Below are 21,720 nucleotides of genomic sequence, written 5' to 3'. Positions count from 1 at the left end.
GCAGGCTCGAGGGGCCGATTGGCCTACTCCTGCTCCTATTTCTTATGTTCTTATGTTCTTATCTTATGATGACCAGAACTACTGCTTTCCCTTGCTGTTACTCCAAGTCATACTTAGATGCTTTGAAAAAGCAAGTATAATTTCTTCACCAGCAAGTTAGGATGTATTATAACTAAAGAACACATTATTTATATTACATCCTTACTTTCTGGTCAAAGAAATGGTATTTGGTGTAGTTGCTGCTTTTGATGCCTATATATACATTTTATAGATCATAACCTGTGACATTTAGAGGTGGGGTGCAGATGTCACATGATGTACCATCTGTTCTTGTGATAATTCCAATAAAAGTAGTGAATAAAATGTACATGGTTTTATTTAAAACAAAGTCATTTCCAGCTCTGTTATATGAACAGAATACATAATGGAGAGCAATGGTTAAACTGTTTCACCAAATAAGACAATTTAATTCATGACCAACTTTGTCACCAGTTGTCAGACCTTCCTCATTTGTGAACTAAACTGGATGTTTCTTTATTTTCCAGTATATGTATATTGATCAGATGGTCTGATTGAAACACACATGTGGAGCATAAAGGCTTGTTGTAATGAGAAATTTACATTTTTTCCAAGCAAAATGTAAACTTTTTGTAATGTATTATCCATTCCATGTTTTCTCTCTGACCCTAGCACTCTCTGATCATCGGAGGTCAGAACTGAGAAATTTGCAGAAACCAGATAGTAAATACTATGTTGATGAAAGTTTTTTGAGTTGTTTTCGGCAATAGTTTGAACTGCGCGTCCTGAGGTTGTATTCATTACAATTGCTTGTCTACTAATTGATGTTTCTGACTGACTCTGTAACGTTATCTGTTGAAGATCAAGTACCTATCCAGTATTTTATATTAAAAAAACACTTTTTCACAGTATTAGGGGAGCTTGCTTAGGGATGTTGGGAAATGCAGGCTTAACAAATATGCCCTTTTTAAAACGCCAAACAAGCTGGTTAAAAGCAGTTAAAAACATGACGGTTTTTGCGTTCCAGTTGATCCACCCTAAATAATTAACTGTAGTCCCTTAAATATTTTCAAGATTGTAGAAGCTTGTCAAGTATAACACACAATTGTGACCCATTAGATTTTACTATTTATAACTCTACACTTACACAAATGCGAGTTTAGCTTTTCAGAGAATGGAATTACACATAACTGCCAATTAAAGTGAGAAGAACATACAACTATAATAAACAAAATGTATGGACAGCTACATTTTGAGGATTATAGATTGCTGGTTGTATTTAACAGAATTGCTTTTAAAAATCGTGCGGCTACCGCGCTGCTCTTTTGACTTGTAAGGTTTAACATATTGATTCTACAGACTTCTTGCTTACAATACAAAAACGTTAAAAGGAAAATGCTTTCAAACTAATGATACTGTGAATGCTGGAAAGACTCTACACATCATGTTGGAAAGAGATCTGTACATTCTGTGTGTATAAACAATGGATGGGATGGTAATTGTGACAGCTGCAGAGAGTCAAATATTAATAATTCTACAGGAACAATTGCAAGTGAATCATAATATTTCTCCAAAAGCGAAGAGACCCGATTACTAACCTCATACCTGTGCAACTGTCTGCAAGTCAAAGTGTATAATCTAAGGAACTGAGAAAATTATCTGTAGAAACTTTGGGCACTGGCCGTTTATATCATTCCCAATCGTAAGAATGTAGACGGGAAAAGATGTTACGATCCATCAGACCTGCCCTATTTAGGACAAATGACACGAATAATGCTCTGTTGATGAGTTTTAACATGTTAACAAACATATTTAATTTAGTTACTACAAATTTATTTAAAGTGTATACATATATTTTATAATAATTTCACTTCAATTATATATTAAAATTTTGATAAGAAAGTAACAATTTGTATTTATATAGAAGTTTTCATGACCTCAGGACGTCCTAAAGCGCTTCACAGTCAATGAATTACTTTTGAGGTGTAGTCACTCTTGTAATGTAAGAAAGGCGGCAGCCAATTTTTGCACAGCAAGGTCCCACAAACAGCAGACTGTGGCCAGATAATCTGTTTCTTTTTAGTGATGTTGGTTGAGGGATAAATATTGACCAGAACTCTCCTGCTTTTTTTCAAATAGTGCCATGGGAGTTTTTTAAGTCCACCTGAGAGGTCAGAAGGGTCTCGGTTTAATGTTTCATCTGAAAGAATGCAACACTCCCTCGGTACTGCAGCCTGGATTATGTATTCAAATCCTGAAGTGGGACTTGAACCCACAACCTCAAAGGCGAGAGTGCTACCACTCAGCCAAGGCTGACATTTAAATTTATAATTTATTGGTAACAGGTACGTTATGTTGAAACTCCAACCGAAGTATTTACATCCATTTTATTTAACAAATGAGTAAGCCACATAATAAACTGTTGTAATAATGAATATATGGACACACTTGACCACTACAGAGGGATACAGTTAAAATAGAGTTTCAGATTAAGCACTGTGCGAACCTGAAAATGTACGATTTTATTATTGTAACTGAAAGTGCCGCATTCCTAGTACAGTATATACTGTATGCATTTTCCTAACCGCATCTGCCATGCTGACTTGTGGAGTGGTTGAGAAATGCTGGAGTCATCACAGCAAATCACCTCTGGATTCTTGTAGCTGTGGTGTAAGAATGTGACTTAATGTGGCATTAAATATTGGATTTCGATGACCTGCTTGATATAACAGAAGACTCATCGACGAACAAGCAGGCTGCCTAATCTGTAACCGAACACCTTTGTACCTTTGTTTATTCTATGATTTCAATAAACGTTTTAAAACAGGCCTCACGCAATTATAAATGAATCTCCCAAGCTTTTGTACAGTTACAGCTTTTTTTCTTTTATTATCCAAATGATTCATTGTGGAAATAAAATGGAAATTTAACTGGAACTATCTCGTAATTTTTCTTAACAAGAAATAAATGAAGTAAACCATCTTCGATATAAACGGTAGCACAGACCGATATGGAAAATTCGGGAAGCAAGCTATTAAAAATATCGGTGCAAATGTTTTACAGATCACTGATTAGAATTGGAATACTCTTATTTGGTTAATAAGGTGCATACACCTATAAACTGTTTTGAAACAATAAATAAAAGATGTAAGCTATAGCAAATTACAATTATGACGGCAATTAAGAAGCACAGATATAAATCGGAACCCGGAAACAAAAGCTTACTTTTTGTTTTAAATTACATTTTTATGCCGGGGGAATTGAATTGTATCACTTTCAGCACCCCGTGTCATCATCAAACACGTCTAGGTCGGGTATAAAGCTTCCCTTTATTTTGTCCCAACAACATGCTCCAGCCCAAACCCCGTTGCACTGACGTGACTTTTTTCCCATTTCCCACATCAGAGATATGTAGCCTTCTGAGTGAGGCTGCCAATTCGTTCCGAATTAGAGACAGTTTTGTGCTGCAGAGCCATGCCAACTAGATACTGGATTGACACTGCTTTAGCTAGGACGCTTACAGACTCAGTCCACCTGACAACGCTGGATTTGAGCCTAGGTCCCAGAGGTGAAAGGCCAGTGTCTAACCAACTGGGCCAACTAGTCCCCCCAAAACTTCAAATGATAATACGGCAATTGGAAGATGAATTGACCGGATGATGCATGCTGGCTGTTTTACTTTGAATGTTTAACATGCCTCAGAAACGAAAGGTCGGTGACATTCTCACGAAGGTTGGGCTTTCCCGACATGGTTTGATAGTGCTTGAGGTAACATTCAAGATACAGTATATAATTCAAAATAATTTGTAGAACCCAATTGACAATTAGCGACTAAAATACATACAATTTCTTGTTTCGTGCTTGTTTGTGGGCCGGAACACTATATTTGGGTGTGAACTATACTGTAATCATTGAAACATGCAAACGCAATCCAATTTTAAAAACTGCAATGTTTGAACTTGCACAGAAAGGGGTCAAGGATAGATGATTTGCAAAAGGAGTATAAAATGGCAAGTTGATCGGGTCTTGTTCACTTTTTCCTTTACTCCCAATAATGAAGTTGTTTTCGATTCCCCAAATAACCATTTTGCTCAAGAAATTATTGATTGTGAAATCTTTTTACAGTTTAATGATACACTCGGGCACTTTGGTAGCACACACACTAGGGCTCGAGATTAGATGAATCGCAGTGTCTCTTGCAACTTTATGGTATTATTTCTATCTAAATATAACCCGATCACTAGGTTGGATCAAACAAAACATACCCGATAAATCTTTTCTATTTATAACTGTGCCAGGAGCACGCAGAAGCGTAAATGCAGAAGTTGTAAATGCTTGTGTACGCCTGTTAAATAAATGTTTAAACATTTGTTAATAGAGAGGTATGTACAAGGTGTGCAGTGATTTTCTGATTAGTCACCCTTAAAGCGCATAGATCATAAGGTTTACACCAGCTAGCCTCTGGCATATCGAGAATCAACCAACACATTAAAAGTAAGAATGGGAGCGTGAAACTTAATATTTTGTATTTAGCAGATATTAAACTGATTATCGGAGGAACTTGGTTACAGTAAGTACACTGACGCAGAAAAATTCACAAAAAATCAATTTATGATCCGAATATACTTGATTCAATGTAGCATTTCAACCCTCTGCTTTATAGAATCCAAGCGCTTTTACTTAAAGAAAATCGTTATACAAATATGATAATCCCACTGCCAAAGGTTGCCTACAAACACCAGCACGTTCAGAAAACTAATCAGTTTTGCTTAACCTGTATTTGATGTTTTATTATTTTCTTAAAATTTATTGATTTTAATGAATTATTTAAAAATACTGTGTTTACATATCGACTCGTTTAGTCTGCAATTAACATGGGTCTTTAACCAAGCCTAGTACATTCTGGTAAATTAGGTTTGTGTTTGTCAGGACATGCCTCTAGATTGGAATAAACTGTATTTCTGTATTTTGCAAAGGTAGAAATCTTTATTGTTATTATTTCTATAACTGTTACTATAAAATATCTTAACTAATGACAGCAGCAGATACAGCAAGCAACCCCTCCTACTCGTTTGCTACATTGCAACATACCTATAACATACCTATAACAACTGAAGCTTGTGACCTCCCAGGCATATTTTCATAATGGTTGAATTTTGCAGAGCGAATCCAAAATTTAATGAATCGACCACGACGAATGACGATGGAACATTTTTGAAACATTTTGGAGAGAAGGAAGTATAACAATACATTTATAACCATTTTCTTAGCAACGTGGTCCTGAACCCCAGCCCCAGTATTCTCATAATATAAACCATGATGTGGAGATGCCGGTGATGGACTGGGGTGGACAAATGTAAGGAATCTTACAACACCGGGTTATAGTCCAACAAATTTATTTTTAAATTACAAGCTTTCGGAGATTATCCGAATCTTATAACCTGGTGTTGTAAGATTCCTTACATAATATAAACGGCTGTTTCTTACGACTAATAAGTTTCATGCACACATATATAAGTTCCTACGGGTGAAATAGAGCGACTAAAGTAAATGCATACATGAGACTATCATAAGGAACAGCGATGGAGAGGTGGAAACATGGAGGGGACAGCGGCTGACCCGTTGTATTGAGGGCAGATGGCATTTGTTCGCTGGTGGGGTAACTTGTAGCGTCACATCGTTCACCTGACGAAGGAGGTAGCCTCCGAAAGCTTGTGAATTTAAAATAAAATTGCTGGACTATAACTTGGTGTTGTAAAATTGTTTACAATAAGGAACAGCCGTTGACATGACATTGGTTTCCAGTCATGTCACTGCTGTTAGTTTATAGGGCCTGATCAAATTTAGACTGAGTCCATTTTCTATTTATATAAACTCTGGCAATACTTTATACGAAAACAACCCATATAATGTTAATTCGCAAAGGTTGACTCCTATCTAAGTACTGGTTGACTTTTTGCTTCATAAAAAGTTTATTTCAAAGGCAAAGCTACATTTTAAATGTAATTTTGAATGCTTGCACAATATCGAAATTGAACAGTAGCTCAACTTTTCACTGTAACAAAAATATAGACCAATCAATATGTGTACTCGACGTTTATATTTATTTTCCCCTTGTAACTATGCAAACATATATAATGACTAGTCTGTTGAAGGAAAAGATCAGAAACATAGGATAGGGCAGTTATATGACACGTCGGACCAGGACCTAAAGATTTTCGCTGAGCTGAATTACATCGTGTAACTGTGATAGAACTGTGCTTAAGTCACTTCGATTCGATACATTTTTTATGGATTACGCGCACGTGATGAGAACATTTCATACCGCTTTGTTATCGATTGCAACCTACACAACTGGTGTAATAGATATAATTGCTGCGATTGGATTTTGCCAGTTTGCTGTAAGCACACGAATTGTTAATGTCAAATAGATTTTAAAATGTTTAAATATATAGCTTAACTCGAACAGTGTTGCTTGTTTACGATTTGATTTGTGTGTCAACAAGTTGAGTTTCCTGCAGACCTTGAAAAACTTGGAGCAAAAGTATGTGCATTGATTATTGAGGAGCACAATAAAATAACCAATTATTCAAAGAGTGTCTCAATTCCGTGACAATTACAATGTAAATGAATACCAAAATAAACAAACGACAAAGGTTATTCGCCAGCACTCAGCATATGGATAAATAATTTGCATCTTACTAGTTAGTGAAGGCGGCGGAGTCCCAATGAGGCGCCGCTGCTCAGATTCAGAGCCACTCCCATTGTTCGAATTGGCTTAAAGCTACTGCCACACCTGTCAGTTATTCTCACTCTCGGGAACGCCCAGAGAATGTTTATATTCGTTACATGTTTCGAAGGCAAACTGGTAAACTTTACAAAAAACAGAGAATACCTAGTATGGAATGATGTTATCAATATTGCTACAGTCCTGCCTGTGCCATGGGCCTTCGTTATAGAATTACCTTCGGCAGCAGCAAATTTCGAAGAAATTATGCTTTCTATGCAACATTGTTTGCAGTGACGTGGACACCCAAACAGAAAACAGCTATGTTTCTTGCTCCAACATGCACTTCATATATTTATGTGATGTATTTTTATTGCAATAAACGAAATTTAGAATTAATCTTTCATTATATTATTATTTAAGACAAAAATATTTTTGTCATAGGACACAAACAGCAGAATTAATCGATATTGGCGAATAGCCCATAAATGGTACGCCCTTATTATTCGCCATGAACACAATGGATTAGTAGCATATTAATTGTGCGTCAGCCATAAAGTAACATTAAATATTCATTTATGCAGTACTACAATGAACTTTGACCTTTAAGGCTATCTAAAGATAAGATTTGTGCATTGCCTTAATTTACTGATTCTAACGTTAAAGGCAAGTTTGGGCAAAAAAAGACAAGCACATATTTCAAGCCCTTTTTAAAAAAAACTGTACTACTACATTGATCGCAACAGAAATCGCAGAAGACTAAGGATCGATCTAGATCGTTTTTTTTATCTCATGAACTTTCAGTGAACCTAGTTCTTGGGGGTGGGGTCGGTGGAATGCCTGCTTTGGTTCACCCTTCCACAACCCCTTTCAGGCAGAGTAAATATTGAATAGTCCTTCCGCTCTGGGCAGAAGTAAAACTGGATATCAAACAAGTGCAAACGACTATTGTGACCCTTACAATGCAGTCACAGTTACGAACAGTTTTCGTATTGTGCTAATAAAATCCCTGGCATCCCCCACGTCTTCAGGGGCTTTAGGGAGTAATCACGACTGGGATCAGAGGTATGATAACATAAAAGCGAACAATAAGCGCCTAACAGCAAGAGTCAAGACAAAAGACCTGTAAGTTTATAACACGCAATCGCACCAGGATATGCCATTTTCCAAGGCGTAACCTAGCATCACTTATTTATACTCTCAAAAATATCAACTTTTTAAACCACTCTCCTGGCCTGCTGCACGCAGCCTGTGCCAGTGCCTAAATGCAAAATAAACGTTATGTGCAATCAGCTTTTAGATAAAGCACTTCTTTTCTGGGCATAGAAGAAAACAACGATTGTCCGTTGCGAGCCACCATCAAAGGATTGTGAATTCCATATCAAAGATCTCTGAGCTGATTCTCAAGGAGGTTATTCTAAATTTTACGACTTCAGAAGTTCTTTGAAATACCGCTTCTCGGGGACTGCTGTGTGTTATTTTAGTGGAACTGTAATTAACACTGAGTTGTTAAGGCCAAATGGCCGAAACATTTGAGCGAAAAATATTGGCATGTTCATTTGTGTGGCTCCCCTTTGTTATATTCTACGAAATGTGCTTGATCTGGAATATGCACTGGCATTATGGTTTGTGACTGGCCCGTTTGTTAGTTACACACAAATACAGAAAAGCAAAAGTCAAAACCTAACAGATTATCAAGATTTAAGCGATTAGTGTTGAACCTTTGGGGTGATCAGCTCTCGTCTCATAAAAAGCTGCAGCCCAATTTTTAAACAAACATTAAAATGAAGCCTAAAATAGGATTTTTATACTTTCTATATATATTGATCATAACTAGGATATGTAAAGCCTGCTTTAATTTCATTTTGAGATTTATTGAAAAATTGATCTTAAAAATATATTGACTTTTGTACAAATTCAGGTATTTTATAATCCTACTATTTTACTATCATTCCTACATTACAACAGTTATTACACGTCAAAAGTACGTCATCGGCTGAAAAGTGCTTTGGAACGTCCTGAGGTCGTGGAAGGCGCTATATAAATGCAAGTTCATTCTTTTTTTACTACTCTCAGCTGCAATATCTATTTCCCACCCACACAATATTTGCTCAATTTCAGGTTAAGTCAAACATATCGATGCACCAGTAAATAATTGCTGCAAATTATTATTATTATTATCTAGAAAAGCAACCAGGGTGATTTACAACAAAAGTTCAGTTGGCTGATTAAATCGCTGAGCGAGCCTCAAATCAGCTTTAAATATAGTTAGACCTATAAACTAGGGACAGCTTGGCGCGATATTATCCACTCCAAGCCACCAGAAGGAATTGTAATTCAAATACAGCTGTGAAAGGTTAAATATAGAAACGCGAAATTTATACTGATAGCACGGTTTTGACAAATTATATAGCTGTGATGTTTGTTATTTAGCAGCAAAATATTGTTTTATTTACATTTTAGTTGTCTTTGTGGAATAATGAACGATTATTTTCCTAAAGCCAATAATGCCAACACTGTGACTTATTATCCCGTCCAATGCCAATGACAGGTAGCTTGTGTCTAAAGCTGTGTGATATAGGTAAGGCCCATTTAGCTCACCAGCATATAAACGCAAAGCATTCCATCAGAAAGCACACACATCTCAAATAAGAACATATTTTGTTCAATTGATCAGGAAGTAGAATGAATGTTTTCCCTCTCTTGTATTGATCACTGGGTAGAAAGTTGCTGAGCAAAGATGTTTAATCCAAGTGAACTCATTATAACTTGTTAATAATGCAAAGACCCGCTCCTCTTGGCTTTTGAGAGAGTGAGAGCTGTCATCTAAGTTTCACCACATATATTCTTCAAGCATCTTTTGATTAAACTGAAGTTAGTGACAGACATGATAACAAAAGATAAATGTTAAAGTCTCTCATTTCAACTTCAGATAACCAACCTCACTTTAATAACTGAGTTATAAAATCACTGGCTGGCTGAGTTAAAATGGTGTAAAATGACCAACATTCAACTGAAAGTGGGACACTGCAGTCTTCCTGCTTATTTTCTGTAGCAGTGCATTAAAATCATTTGACAATAGTTGACTCGTACATTTCGTTGCACCTTTGCACTTATCTGTTAATAGTGTTTTTATTTTTTGATGTACATTCCAGATCAAAATGAATGCTTTGGCCAAACCTTTGTGTCCAATTAAATACTGTACTTACATAAGATTGGAGAGTTTTGAGACAGTTAAAATGTATGCTGATATATTTTATTCCAAGCCCGTTTGTATTTTCTCACCATTGGATATTGTTTTGTACAACAGTTACTAAAGCTGACAAATCGTTTCCTATGGCGGATAGATTGAAATACAAGCTTTTACCCCAGTAAAATAGAGCAGAAAACAACCTGATCAGTCTTTAATATACAGTGGTAAGTATCACAGAGGTAGAGTATCCATATTTACTAGTGAAAGAATAGGCACAGTGTTACATAGCAGCAACCGCAACCATTCAACCTGAGGCATAAATTGTGCAAACTCCACTCATTGAGGAGCTAATTCGAACATGCTACGTTACATTCGTCATTGTCATCACACATAAATCAATAAAAAATACAGTACATGTAAACAATTTACTTCACACAAGTAGCAATCTCAGCAAGGCAGTTTATATAAGAAACCTGGCAAGTTGTGGCAGCCTGTCCTTGTTCAGACTTTATTTACAAAGGCTGACTCACTGCCTGTGCAAACGTGTTAAGAAGCTCTTTTAACACTAGTTGAGTCATACATTTTGTTTCGCCTTTGCACTGAACTGTTAATTGTGCTTTTGTTGATGTACATTCCAAGTCAAAGTGAATACTTTGGCCAAACCCCATGAGTCCAGATCAATAATTACAGAATTCAAAATCGTCTCAAAACAATATACGCAAATAATCGAATATGCTTCACCTGCCGGTAACTAGATAGAATGAATGTGAAAACAATGGTCTTGTGCAAAGTGATTCCAGTACTTTGGGCCAGAAAATTGTGTAAATAATATGTTGTGTAGAAGGTTAAGGCCCGATTGCTAAAAACATTTATTTCAGTTCAGCAAAGTTTGGAGTTTCTGACGAGCTCTTTGTTGACGGGGAAGGCATTGGCGAGGCAGTGTCCGATTTATCAGAACTTTCTGTGGACGGTGAGTCCTGACTACAACCCACAGAAGCCAGATTGGCAAGGAGGCCTTCTCTCTCCCTTTTCTTTTGTTTCATCCTTCTGTTCTGGAACCAGATCTTCACCTGGGTTTCACTGAGTTGCAGTGCGTTAGCTATTTCCACACGCCTGGCTCGTGTTAAGTATTTATTAAAATGGAATTCCTTTTCTAGTTCCGTCAGCTGTTTGGTGGTGAAATTTGTACGCGCTGTGCTAGGAGGACTGGGAACTCCATAGTCGGTTGTTTTAACTACAAAAAGACATAACATAGTTAGGCACATTATTTTAGTGGAAAACACACACGAGTTGGTTAATTCATTCCCTTCAATGTGCCACTTTTTTCACAAAGCGGTATGGAAAACGATTCAGTTCTCAACTACTGCTCAAGCAAAATAAATGACATTGATATGAACCGGAGTAGGAATACGGAAGGCGAGAAGATTCGAACAGTAGTGCACTTCAACCTTACGAGTCACTTCGTCTCAATATATTGAAACTCTGCCTATGAAAGGGTTAATACAAAATTACTGCTTTGAGTGAATCTTACAGAAGGTCCCCATAAAACTGCAGATTCATTCATTAGATGGAACATGTAATGCATTTTCAGCTACAGGAGCTTTCCGAAATATTAAACTGACCTGTTTTAGGAGGATTTCGCTTCACTTTCATCCATTCGAAGGTATTTGCAGTGGTGATTTTCTCTGCTGTGGGAGACTCCGGCCTTTGGTAACTGCCCTGAGACGGCGATAGACTCTGATAATGCCCGGGATAAAAGTTTGGGAACTCCTTGCCATAGGTTTGGTATTGTTCCTGCTCACCAAATACATTGTTGTATTCGTGCTGGCGCGCAGTGAGCGGAAAAGACGCGCTTCCTGAGTAAACAGAGGTCGTGTATGGGATAAGTCCTCCAGTGTCATCCAGCTCCTGGTTAGCAGCAAAAGGAAAGTCATAGCCTAGGTTACTCTGAGGTAAGAGGTTAATATCTACGGGTGGAGAGGAGTCATAGGGAAGTTCGAGACTCGCAGGCACCGGCTGATGAAGGTGATGATGGTGATGATGGCTGGGAGATGGATCACCCACCGGTCCACTTGCTTCTCCGGAGCACTGCTGCAGGGAGACTGATGGAGAATTACTGTGACAAAACTTTGGCGAAAACGTCAGAATGTCTGCACTGGGAATGTATTCTAAGTAAGAGTTCATTCTTCCAATGATGGACTGGAGCAGAATGAGATGTTTAGTTCCGGCTGATTGCTGTCTATCCCTGATCACCATAGCAGATCCTTCACATCCTTCGCAGAGGAAGTAAATATTCCTAATATAAAGCAAGGAAGTCACGTGGCGACGCCTGTCCAATCACAGCGGCCTTAGCCTGCGCTATTCCATGGCGTCCGGAGGTCTTCGCTCATCGACAGAAAGGAGTAGACTCTTCAATCCACCCACCTTCCATTACGATCACATCACCAGCACAGTGCGCAGAAGAGTCCGCTAACCTTACTCACACTGCGGACGATCCTCGGAAAGCGCGTTAAAAGGTAGGATATTCCTTTTACTGCGGCCGGAATGTTATTGCTGCAAAGTAATGAGGTTTGAATTGCGTGATAGTGGGGATTACAGTGGAAGACGATTCCGTCTGCTGTCAGTAGCTTTTTATGATACAGTGATCATCAACATGGGGGTACAATAGTGACTGAGTGTTTCACGGCCTACACTGCACGAAATGAGTTCCATATTCACAGCACCAGCAATCCAGAATGAAGAGAGAATGACAAGAATGCAGCAAATGGCCATTTAAATGGTTCTGAAGTTGAATGCCCGCCACTGTATCGCTGCTGTAACTCAGTGTACAGTTTATAGAACGCCACCAGTGAACTCCCATTGTTTCTTTTTAATTAACGCTTACTCTCTGGTAGGTGTTATTTTCTTCGTAACACGATACTAACCGACATAATAACCAGGTCCATAATGAAAATAGTTACGTTAAGCGAAATGCTTATGAGATAGTTAAAATGACGAATTGTTTAAAAAAGTACCTAGTACTCTTGGCTGTCCCATTTACTTGTGACTTTGCAAATGCCCTACTGAACGAATTTTCAAGGCCTACTGAACAATATTTAAACAAGTACAGAAACTGGATAACTCTCTTGCTAGACATATAAAGAATAGATAGCTCCCACCTTTTTCAATCGGCAACCTGTCAATTATTGTTAATAGCATTGAACGTTGTAAAATTCCATAAATATTTTGCAATAATGTTCAGAGTTATTAAAATAACAATATAAAATAAAAGGTATGATGTTCCTTTTAATGTTGGCGGATTGTTTATTTCACTACCTAGAATTGGCTGTTGCTAATTCTGAATTCGTCTTATGCCCTGTTGTACACATCGTTCTCGAACTAAACAGTCGAACTATGACAACTGTTTAGGGAATTCGACAAACCATTTAATATTCTGATTCATTTGGCCAGGGTGTTACTAAATTTTATACCATCTTGGTATATTTGCATGGTAGCAGTTGAATGAAGCCACCTGACAAAGCACTCACCAGCAAAGCTCTAACTCAAAAGTCCGTTGACTTGTGCATGTACAGCACAGGAAAACTTGCTCTTTTTGATCGACAGGTGCAGTGTGCAATCTAATTCATATCCGCAGCTTGTTATGTGCAGTGTCATCACCCTATGCGTGTGTTAAAACAAAATAAAATTACAGTAATTTGAAAGAAATTTCTTCAATCATATACGAGGACTGGGAATATATAATCGGTATGTAGCATTCGGAATCAAAAATCCATCTGGTTACACACAGCTTGTCTGTTCTGTCTCTCTATCTGTATTTGATTATCTCTTTATGCCCATGTGTCCGTCTATCTAATCTACAAGTGAATTCTGCTGGTTCTGCCTTAATTTTTAAAATGGGCATCAATTCGAGTTTGTTCTCTCTTCTCATGTTCCCTCGCAATTGGACCTTAGTGAGGGCCTGAGTAATAATAATGTTTCTGTTGCTACTTTCTTGCTTGAGTAAAAGACACATCTTATAAAAACATTTCCCATCCATTTTGCGGTCAGCAGGTTTAATCTGATCTTGAAAAGCTGTGTTATGTATAATTCAGAGGGAAGTGAGTTTGAGGCCTTTGAAAGCATACAGTTGCCACGGGATTTGCAAATGACTAAATTCCTGCATATACAATTCAACATATGCATCGCGCCTTCTCATTCACTTCACATTTGTCTTTTGCTTGTTTTACTAACATGCTTTTGCGGGTTTTTTTTGGTAAAGGATAGATACACCATCATAAGTCTAATTTAAAAAAAAAACTTGTTAACCGCAATATATTAAATGAATATATTGGTAATTATTTAAATTATATTTTGAAAAAATGCACAGCTCCCTAATATTTAGTCCTATTTGTTGTGTTTCTCAGAAGTAGATACTCGTAGAAAGTACAAAGCCCTGTTTATAACTATTTGTCATATAATTTTCTTCTTTGAAATGCGATGCTGTGTTTATCATCAGTGGGCGTTTAACTGACTTACTGCCTGGAACAGTGATCTACAGCAAATACCTGTTCATTTATGATGATAGCACTGTCAAAATATACGCCTGTATGTTGAACATACAATATCTTAATGAATACGGTAAAAGTTGAGATGGTCACCTCCAAATATGAATTTGCAAAATTTAACATGTTACAGTTCCTAATCAGAAAATTAGATTACTTTCACCAATGACCATTATGTTTGCTTAGATGGAATTTATAAATGTAAAAATAAACTGACCTTGATTTCCAAAGCTTCCTCTAAAGTTCATGTGTTCCACATCCAAACAATTAAGGAAGTGAGCAGCATTGGAAAATTGCTTTCTTTTGACTGCTGTATACAATACTTGCATAGCGTCTTGACTGAGTATTTGAATAGGCACAGGCAGATAGTTCTGTAATAGTTCTTTAATTTAATCGTATTTCGTAGATTTTTGTAAAGAATGAACAGTAACAGACCCACATATCAAGTTACTTCTATAAACAGTCAACTGTTCTCGTTTGTAAAGGTAACACGATCAACCTCTTTCTAGACTCCCTCCTGCAACTAGTTGCAACTATTCCTGAAAGTTACTCATTTGATTTGGATGGCTTAGGGTGAATGCGACTAAAGTTTACCTTGTGTGGCACATCAGAAACAGACTTACTTTAGTAGAGTGCATGGACTCACTGCAATGATGTGTGAAACAATTCCCAAATCAGAGTGTGCTTCTGGATTTAAATTACGTTGCACTTTCTCATATTCACAACAGTACAATCATACCGATTTACTCGATGATAGACCGCCAAGAGTCTGGCGCAGACTCGATAGGGCGGTTCTGACAGTACTTGGCCAATAACTTCGAGGTAATAGTTCTCCAAGTAAACATCAGGGTTAGCCTATCATTACTCGGAACTAGTTAGGGACTTCTATTTGTGCAATAACCATATCTGCAATTTCCTCACGCTTTCCTATTTGAAACCCCGGTACACACGAGGCTTGCTTCCATCTCAACGCTGTAACATATAAGGGGGGGGGGGGGGGGGTGGGGGGAGGGGGAGAGGGGCTTCAATCTCGGAAGATGAATGGGTCAGACTCGAAATCATAATAGTCAGACAAGTGACCGGGGTTGCTTTACATTTTGCAACTTGTCAGGAATCCCAGAATTGTCTTTGAACTAACTACTCTTTCATTTTATTTTTGTGGAAAGTGCTGTTAACCGTGTTATATTCCCACGTAAGGCTGTCACCTTTGTAGGGCACCAATGCAGAAGTGTTGGTTGTATTCAAAAAGGTATAACCGTTGCACTAGACCTACAGTACTAGTAACTAAATTAGTTTTCCATTAATTGTATTGTGAATTGACAAGAGGAAATGTAAGGTTGTAAATAAAATATAATGTACGTGTTTTTATACATTAGGGATTCCTATGAACGTGCTGCTATTAGTAACATATTTTATAAGGTTAACGTAAATGACCCAATGCCACAAAAGCAGTCATACATGACAATAATTTAAGCACACATAGCCTTCTCGGCTGAGCCATGATTGTTGATGCCCTTGAAACGTTTTACCCTCTTTAACGAGCAGTAACGAGGGATCGCGGTTAGACTCCAGATTTCTCGAAGGTTGGTCATACAGAAGGTTTCGTCTGTGGTGTGATTAGACTGGTGTGTTACTCGTTTTCGCATTTGTCCGCTTTGGCAGCGGTTGCTGGAGGGATCCCAGCTGGCCTTGGCTTGCTTTAAAGAAGGAGGAACTGCTGTCGAGGGAAAAGTGCAGATTTCATGATTGATGAATTCTTAACAATGCCCTACTGACAGCCATGCATCCAGCCAGAGCTGCAAGTCTTTCAGCAAAACTCCTTATTTGCTAGTGCGTTGTTTTAAATTCCAAAATTAGCCTTCCTTTTCATTTACAATTGCACTTTTACAGCCATCATGTTTGCAAAATAAACGGAAATAGTGGCTGTAAATATACTAGGCAGTTGCCCACATAAACATGAAATATGATGACTGATTTTGCTGTCACGTGCTCTTTTGCTCAGGGGTTCCTGGTTTGCTGCTGTTTATTTACCAAGAACAGCAAACACAAAACTCCCCCTTTGTTTAGGGCTGGATACGTCATATTTTTGGAAAACGTGCAATGTTTTCTACCAATAGAAGCAGTAAAAGCTTCATAACTTAGGCAGGCTCAATGCGTCACTTGTTACTGTGATTCAGTTGTACGGGTATGACCTCACTATAGTGGAACCAGAACACAACACATTGAGTTGAAGAAAAAGAATACTGAACTAAATGAGCGAATTACTAATTTGATCGACATTAGAATGCAGAGGGAAAGTTGTATAAAGTTCAACTCATTATAGTTATGCGTACAGAAAAGTTTTTATTATTTTTGCTGTAGTATTCTAAATAGAAATTAAAGATTATTTGCAGAGGATTAGTAATTCGTTCTTAATTTATAGTTTCTAATGGTCCGAATTGAGCGATTATGTGAACTAACGTGGATTTGCGGCCTTCATATAAAAATCAGAATCTAACCACAGCATTTCCTTTGGTACTTTAATAAAATGACAGTTGATCCTGGAATGTGAAACGATGTACCAACGACTCCTCAAGCCTTTGAACATTAAAATCATGGTCTTGTCTAACGTTAACAAAGCAGACACCTATGTTTGGAATGTTCTTAGAACGCTGTTTTCTCTGGAAAATAAGACATAAAAGTAAGAATTTTAAAAAATTAAATATTTATTGAACATTACAAATGTAGAACGTGGACGTTTGGAAGCACATCCCTGTCTGGCACAATCAACATAGTTTGCTAACAGAAAATTGCGTGGGTGTGTAAAGGATTTAAAAACGACTTAATTTTTCTAAGTAGAGCTCAATTCTTTGTCTACTGATGCTGCAAGCAGGTTTAAGTAGTCGTTTGAAAACCACATGCGTTCCCCCTTTCTGAAACAGAAAGATAAATTGCACCTTGCCTTCGAAGTAACTCGTGAACGTCTATCTTAGATTGTGATGCATTTTATTTATCTTCTTTATATCATTTATAGTCAATATCATGCTCAATAAATTTCATCACATCGTGAATTCAATTGATAAAGAGCCCGAGGAAATGTTTTCAAAAATAAAACACAAGAATTTTAAAATCAAATTGTTGGCAATTGTTCAGTAGGGCAGATCTTATGCAACAGTTACTTATTACAGGGAACTACATTAGCTTGTTAGTTAGTTCTTGACTAATTCGGATTTTTTTCGTTGGTGAAATATCACGTCATTTGTAAATTTAAACAAAATATCCATAAATCTTCTACCAGCACCAATACTTGCCTTTAAACATATTTCCACATCTTTGATTTGCGTTACTCGACTGACAGTTTTACACAGATACCCTACATAAAGGTCGTAGAACTGTTTTGAGTCTTAATCTCGGTCGTTTTTAAAGTCACAAATGGTAATAATCTATTGGTAACCGCTGAGTGAAACCCAAAAGCGAAGAAAATCATAAATATACGTGATTCAATTGACCATCGTTTGTTTGTGTTCTATATTTTCTGTCCTGGTTACGATAATGCATATTTAGTCAACGTATTGAATGCTAGAAATGCAGTGATTTATCGAGAGCTTGTTTCTTCCACCTCTTCTAAATAGGATATCCAAGCATTGATCTTTTCAGCTATTACATTTGGTTCGGTCTAACAAAATGGCGTCTTTCATGGGTTTAAACCCCAGTCCGACTATGACAGTTATCATTGGCATGTGATTATTACCAGTTTCCTTTAACCGTAATTCTGCAGTAACTGAGTGTCTGAATAATTATAAATTGCATATATCTCGATGTGGATGATCAGACCAATTGACTTTCCTTTCGATTTTCATAGCAACTCATTAAATATTTGAAGTGGTCTTAGCGTTTAAATTGGAAAAAAGATCCACAATGTGGCTTGAGAAATCAAATCCCATAATTATTTTTAAAACTATATTTTCTTAAAACATTAAACTGTTCAAGGACATTAGTGGGGAACTGTAGAAAAAAAGTCTATAAAATTATTATTAATGCATTTTCCATAATAACCAATAACTCTCTTATTAATAACTATATTTTAACGTAAGCGATTAGTTTTTTTTCAGCCAGAGCACAATTATTACTTATGTTGTTTGGTTGCTGATTAAATCTTTCTTATTTTCTAGGAATATCGCTGATTGGGATTTTTGGACTAAGGCGAATCATCTATTGAGCTGAGGGCGGCCAACAGTGTCGGGATAGACATGTTCAACTCCAATACATTTTATTTACTTTTTCTTGCATATTTTCATTTTAATACTTTTATACACAAAGCTATTATATAAACTGTATTTTAAAGACATGTATTTCGTTTTTGAAAATCTTCAGTTATTTGAAATATTCACATTATTTAAAATAAAATACTGAAAATACTTTTATTTCTTGCGCTACAATAAATTTGTTCAGAACTCGTTTCCTTTCATTCATGGCATAATGCAGACATGAACAGAAGGTCCATAGTTGCTAAAGTCTGGGATCAAAAGGCTTGTAATAAATGACACGACTTTCCAACCTGTTAATACGGTTATTAGAAATAGCACATATCAAGGAATATCGGCGGAGTATGTGTGCATGAGCTGGCATTCGGTCTAAAACTGCAACTGCTGAAAATCGGTGGAGCTAAAATTGTCACTTAAAAAGTCAAACACATTGGATGGAACAACTAATGTGTCCTCGTTTTCCAACAAATACATTTGAGGTAATTCTTCTATCAGATCTAGACGGGGTTCGATTGCAATTTTATCTAAATCCTCCAGAGATGGGATGCTGAAACTCTCCGGACTGCTAGGGCTTGTTCCAGCCGAGCAGTTCTTCAGCATAGGTAGCAGGCAGTCTGTTTCATCTGAGCTCTCTGGGAAATAGTGGCTCTGGGCTCCCTCAGTGCAGATCAGAGAAGTGCCAATAACACTGAGCAGGTCACTGCTGATATCACTCAATGTATCTTTAGGAGCAGAATCGCTAATATCTTGCTCAGCATTGTTTTCGCTCTCTAACGAATTCAAAGTTTTATTTACAGGTGTCTCAGCAAAACTTATTGTGGAAAATCCACTCTGATTAACACAGTTGGCAAACTGGCGTTTTGAATCAGCGTTTTGGCTTTGTTTGAATCGAGTTTGTCTCTTGTGTTTCATACGTCTGTTCTGAAACCACACTTTGACTTGCCTTTCTGTTAAATCGAGTAGAGCTGCGATTTCTACCCTCCGTGGTCTACAAAGGTATCTATTGTAATGAAACTCCTTTTCCAGCTCCAACAGCTGAGTGTTAGTGTAAGTGGTTCGTAGTCTCCTGGAGCTGTCAAAGGGACTCCCGTTGTCCGGCTCATTAAGCTCTTCATTTTCTGTAGTTAGGAGGAAAAAGTTTCGATAAGTTATCACAAATCTTTCCAAATAATCCAGCAACATAAAATGGCCGCCTCCGAGACACAAAAGGCTTTCAGCAAAAAATGGCCCAGGCAGAGCACCAGAAAGATGATACAGATGCTTGTCTGGAATTTGGTGTTGTGCAGATTGTTGATACCCAAATAATACTTGGAGTCCTATAGACTTGAGAACCCACTGTTTACATTTTGGATATTGTTGGGGGTGTGAGGATTTTGTAGGTATGACATCTTTCCGTCAATTAAACATTTGTAAAATTGAATCTTTTAAAAAATACCACAACCCTCTGTACACCATATATGACAAAACAAATAGTAAAGGAAAATATTATTGACCTGACCTTCATTAGAAGAACAAGACGAGAATAATCCCGTCGCTGGGACTGTTTTTTTCTTGTGGCTTTTCTTTTCTCTCATCCACGGATATTCCAGAGGTTTGTCCCCTAACGTGGCCCGACCAATGCCTTTTGAAGTGTGGGTTTTCCCATTTTGGTGTGTGTTACCATGGTCCAGGCTGCAGAAGCTCTGCTCAAAAGTAGGAGGAATCAGTGTCGAATGTGAAAGCGTCGAGTTCTTGATTGATGAACTTTGAAATGTCTCGCCAACAGGAGGAAAGGATGTCAGGCACTCGGCAAGCGATGGTTCACTATTGATAAAACCAACCTCTCGCTCAAACTCGTTGTTCATTTCTGCCCGGGCAGAATCGGTAGAAAAGTGCTTATTTGACAGTTTGTTTGAAAATGTATATTTATAAAACGTACTGATTACAAACGCTAAGGGACCGTGCTATTATTAAACTATGTCTATTGAGTACACAGGCACGACGTTGAGATGAGGCTGATTTTATCGTCACATGATCGCCTTAACCAATGACAAGAGTGGAAAATAAGTCTGGTTTTCTGAATGATTCTGAAATAAAATATATAAAGGTATAGGTAGCGTTTCCCTGACTTCTACAGGCCATATTATAATGTAAGGAAGTGCAGAATCGTTTTTTTAGTGGAAAGTGCACGATTACGAAACGTCCTGCATCTCTTGGTGGGTGGCTGCATTACTGAGAAGAACACTCAAGCCTAGATTTTTGCCTACAAATGTATGGCGTGGAATAATAAACGACAAATCAATTTTCCGAGTTGTGACAATCATCGCAAGGCTCTTGTAGAAGAATGAATACAAGCATCCTGGACACGTAAGAGCTGGCAGTGAGGCCCAATGCCAAGTAGGACAGGATCACTTTCAGACACTATCTGGAATTTACAATGAATATAAACATTGTAAAAATTTCCAACTCTACTTTTTTCCCTTTGGGCTATTAGAAATAGTTTGAATTGTGCCATTTATTCAGTATCTTTACACTCTGAACAAGTACCATCTAACTTACTCCATCTGGAGCAGCACGCCCTATTTACAAATGACTCCTTGTTCATATGTTATTTGCCGATTTCATAAACACCCACAAGCCATTTATTTAAATCTTTGGGAAGTAACATCTCGTGGATTCTCTCTGAACACAGCTGTTGCGACTTATGAACTTTACACATTATATAGCAACATTTGTGAGTTATTTGACATTTAAATCCCAAAGGCTGCGTATTCTGTAATATATTATTGGCAAATTAGTAATCACAATATTTGCTATTTTTTTCCCGCTCAAACATGAAACATGTTTTGACAATAATAAAAAAAACAGACAAAATGCAATGTTGCATTTCTTTGTGTATTTCTGCTGGTCTTTGGGTTTCAGAACATTGTTGTGTGAGTGGGTACTTTTTCTCTTTCTGTCTGCCTGTAAAGACAACATTTTGCATTCTTTGACGTGTGGGTGGTGTGCTAACAAAAC

The 21,720-nt window shown here is 37.5% G+C and overlaps 2 protein-coding genes and 1 long non-coding RNA gene across 3 annotated transcripts; 1 reads left to right on the top strand and 2 right to left on the bottom strand.

The window, feature by feature from the left end:
- Positions 1-9,994: 9,994 nt before the first annotated feature.
- LOC137323741 (homeobox protein Hox-D1-like) lies at positions 9,995-12,205 on the bottom strand. The gene is made up of 2 exons (XM_067987612.1): positions 11,561-12,205; positions 9,995-11,172 (listed from the first exon to the last, which is right to left on the bottom strand). Exons 1-2 carry the CDS (start codon positions 12,192-12,194, stop codon positions 10,808-10,810), a joined length of 999 nt encoding a protein of 332 aa, XP_067843713.1. The 5' UTR covers positions 12,195-12,205; the 3' UTR covers positions 9,995-10,807.
- On the top strand, positions 11,722-18,882 carry LOC137323742 (uncharacterized). The gene is made up of 2 exons (XR_010963437.1): positions 11,722-12,454; positions 18,631-18,882. It is a non-coding gene; the product is annotated as an uncharacterized lncRNA (long non-coding RNA).
- Positions 18,703-20,567, bottom strand: LOC137323740 (homeobox protein Hox-A2-like). Its single transcript, XM_067987611.1, has 2 exons — positions 20,222-20,567; positions 18,703-19,841 (listed from the first exon to the last, which is right to left on the bottom strand). Exons 1-2 carry the CDS (start codon positions 20,565-20,567, stop codon positions 19,093-19,095), a joined length of 1,095 nt encoding a protein of 364 aa, XP_067843712.1. The 3' UTR covers positions 18,703-19,092.
- Between the last annotated feature and the right edge of the window lie 1,153 nt (positions 20,568-21,720).

This window comes from Heptranchias perlo, chromosome 7, assembly GCF_035084215.1.
Source record: "Heptranchias perlo isolate sHepPer1 chromosome 7, sHepPer1.hap1, whole genome shotgun sequence".
Lineage (NCBI taxonomy): Eukaryota > Metazoa > Chordata > Chondrichthyes > Hexanchiformes > Hexanchidae > Heptranchias > Heptranchias perlo.
This window is presented reverse-complemented; position numbering and strand designations above follow the sequence as displayed.

Bases quoted from the DNA above. Each gene is read 5' to 3' on its own strand.
- LOC137323741 (XM_067987612.1), bottom strand. From the start codon at position 12,194: ATGGTGATCAGGGATAGACAGCAATCAGCCGGAACTAAACATCTCATT. The intron at 11,173-11,560 runs GTCAGTTTAATA...GTCTTTTTGTAG, and splicing joins GCGAAATCCTCCTAAAACAG to TTAAAACAACCGACTATGGA.
- LOC137323740 (XM_067987611.1), bottom strand. From the start codon at position 20,567: ATGAACAACGAGTTTGAGCGAGAGGTTGGTTTTATCAATAGTGAACCA. The intron at 19,842-20,221 runs GTCAGGTCAATA...TCCTAACTACAG, and splicing joins GTCTTGTTCTTCTAATGAAG to AAAATGAAGAGCTTAATGAG.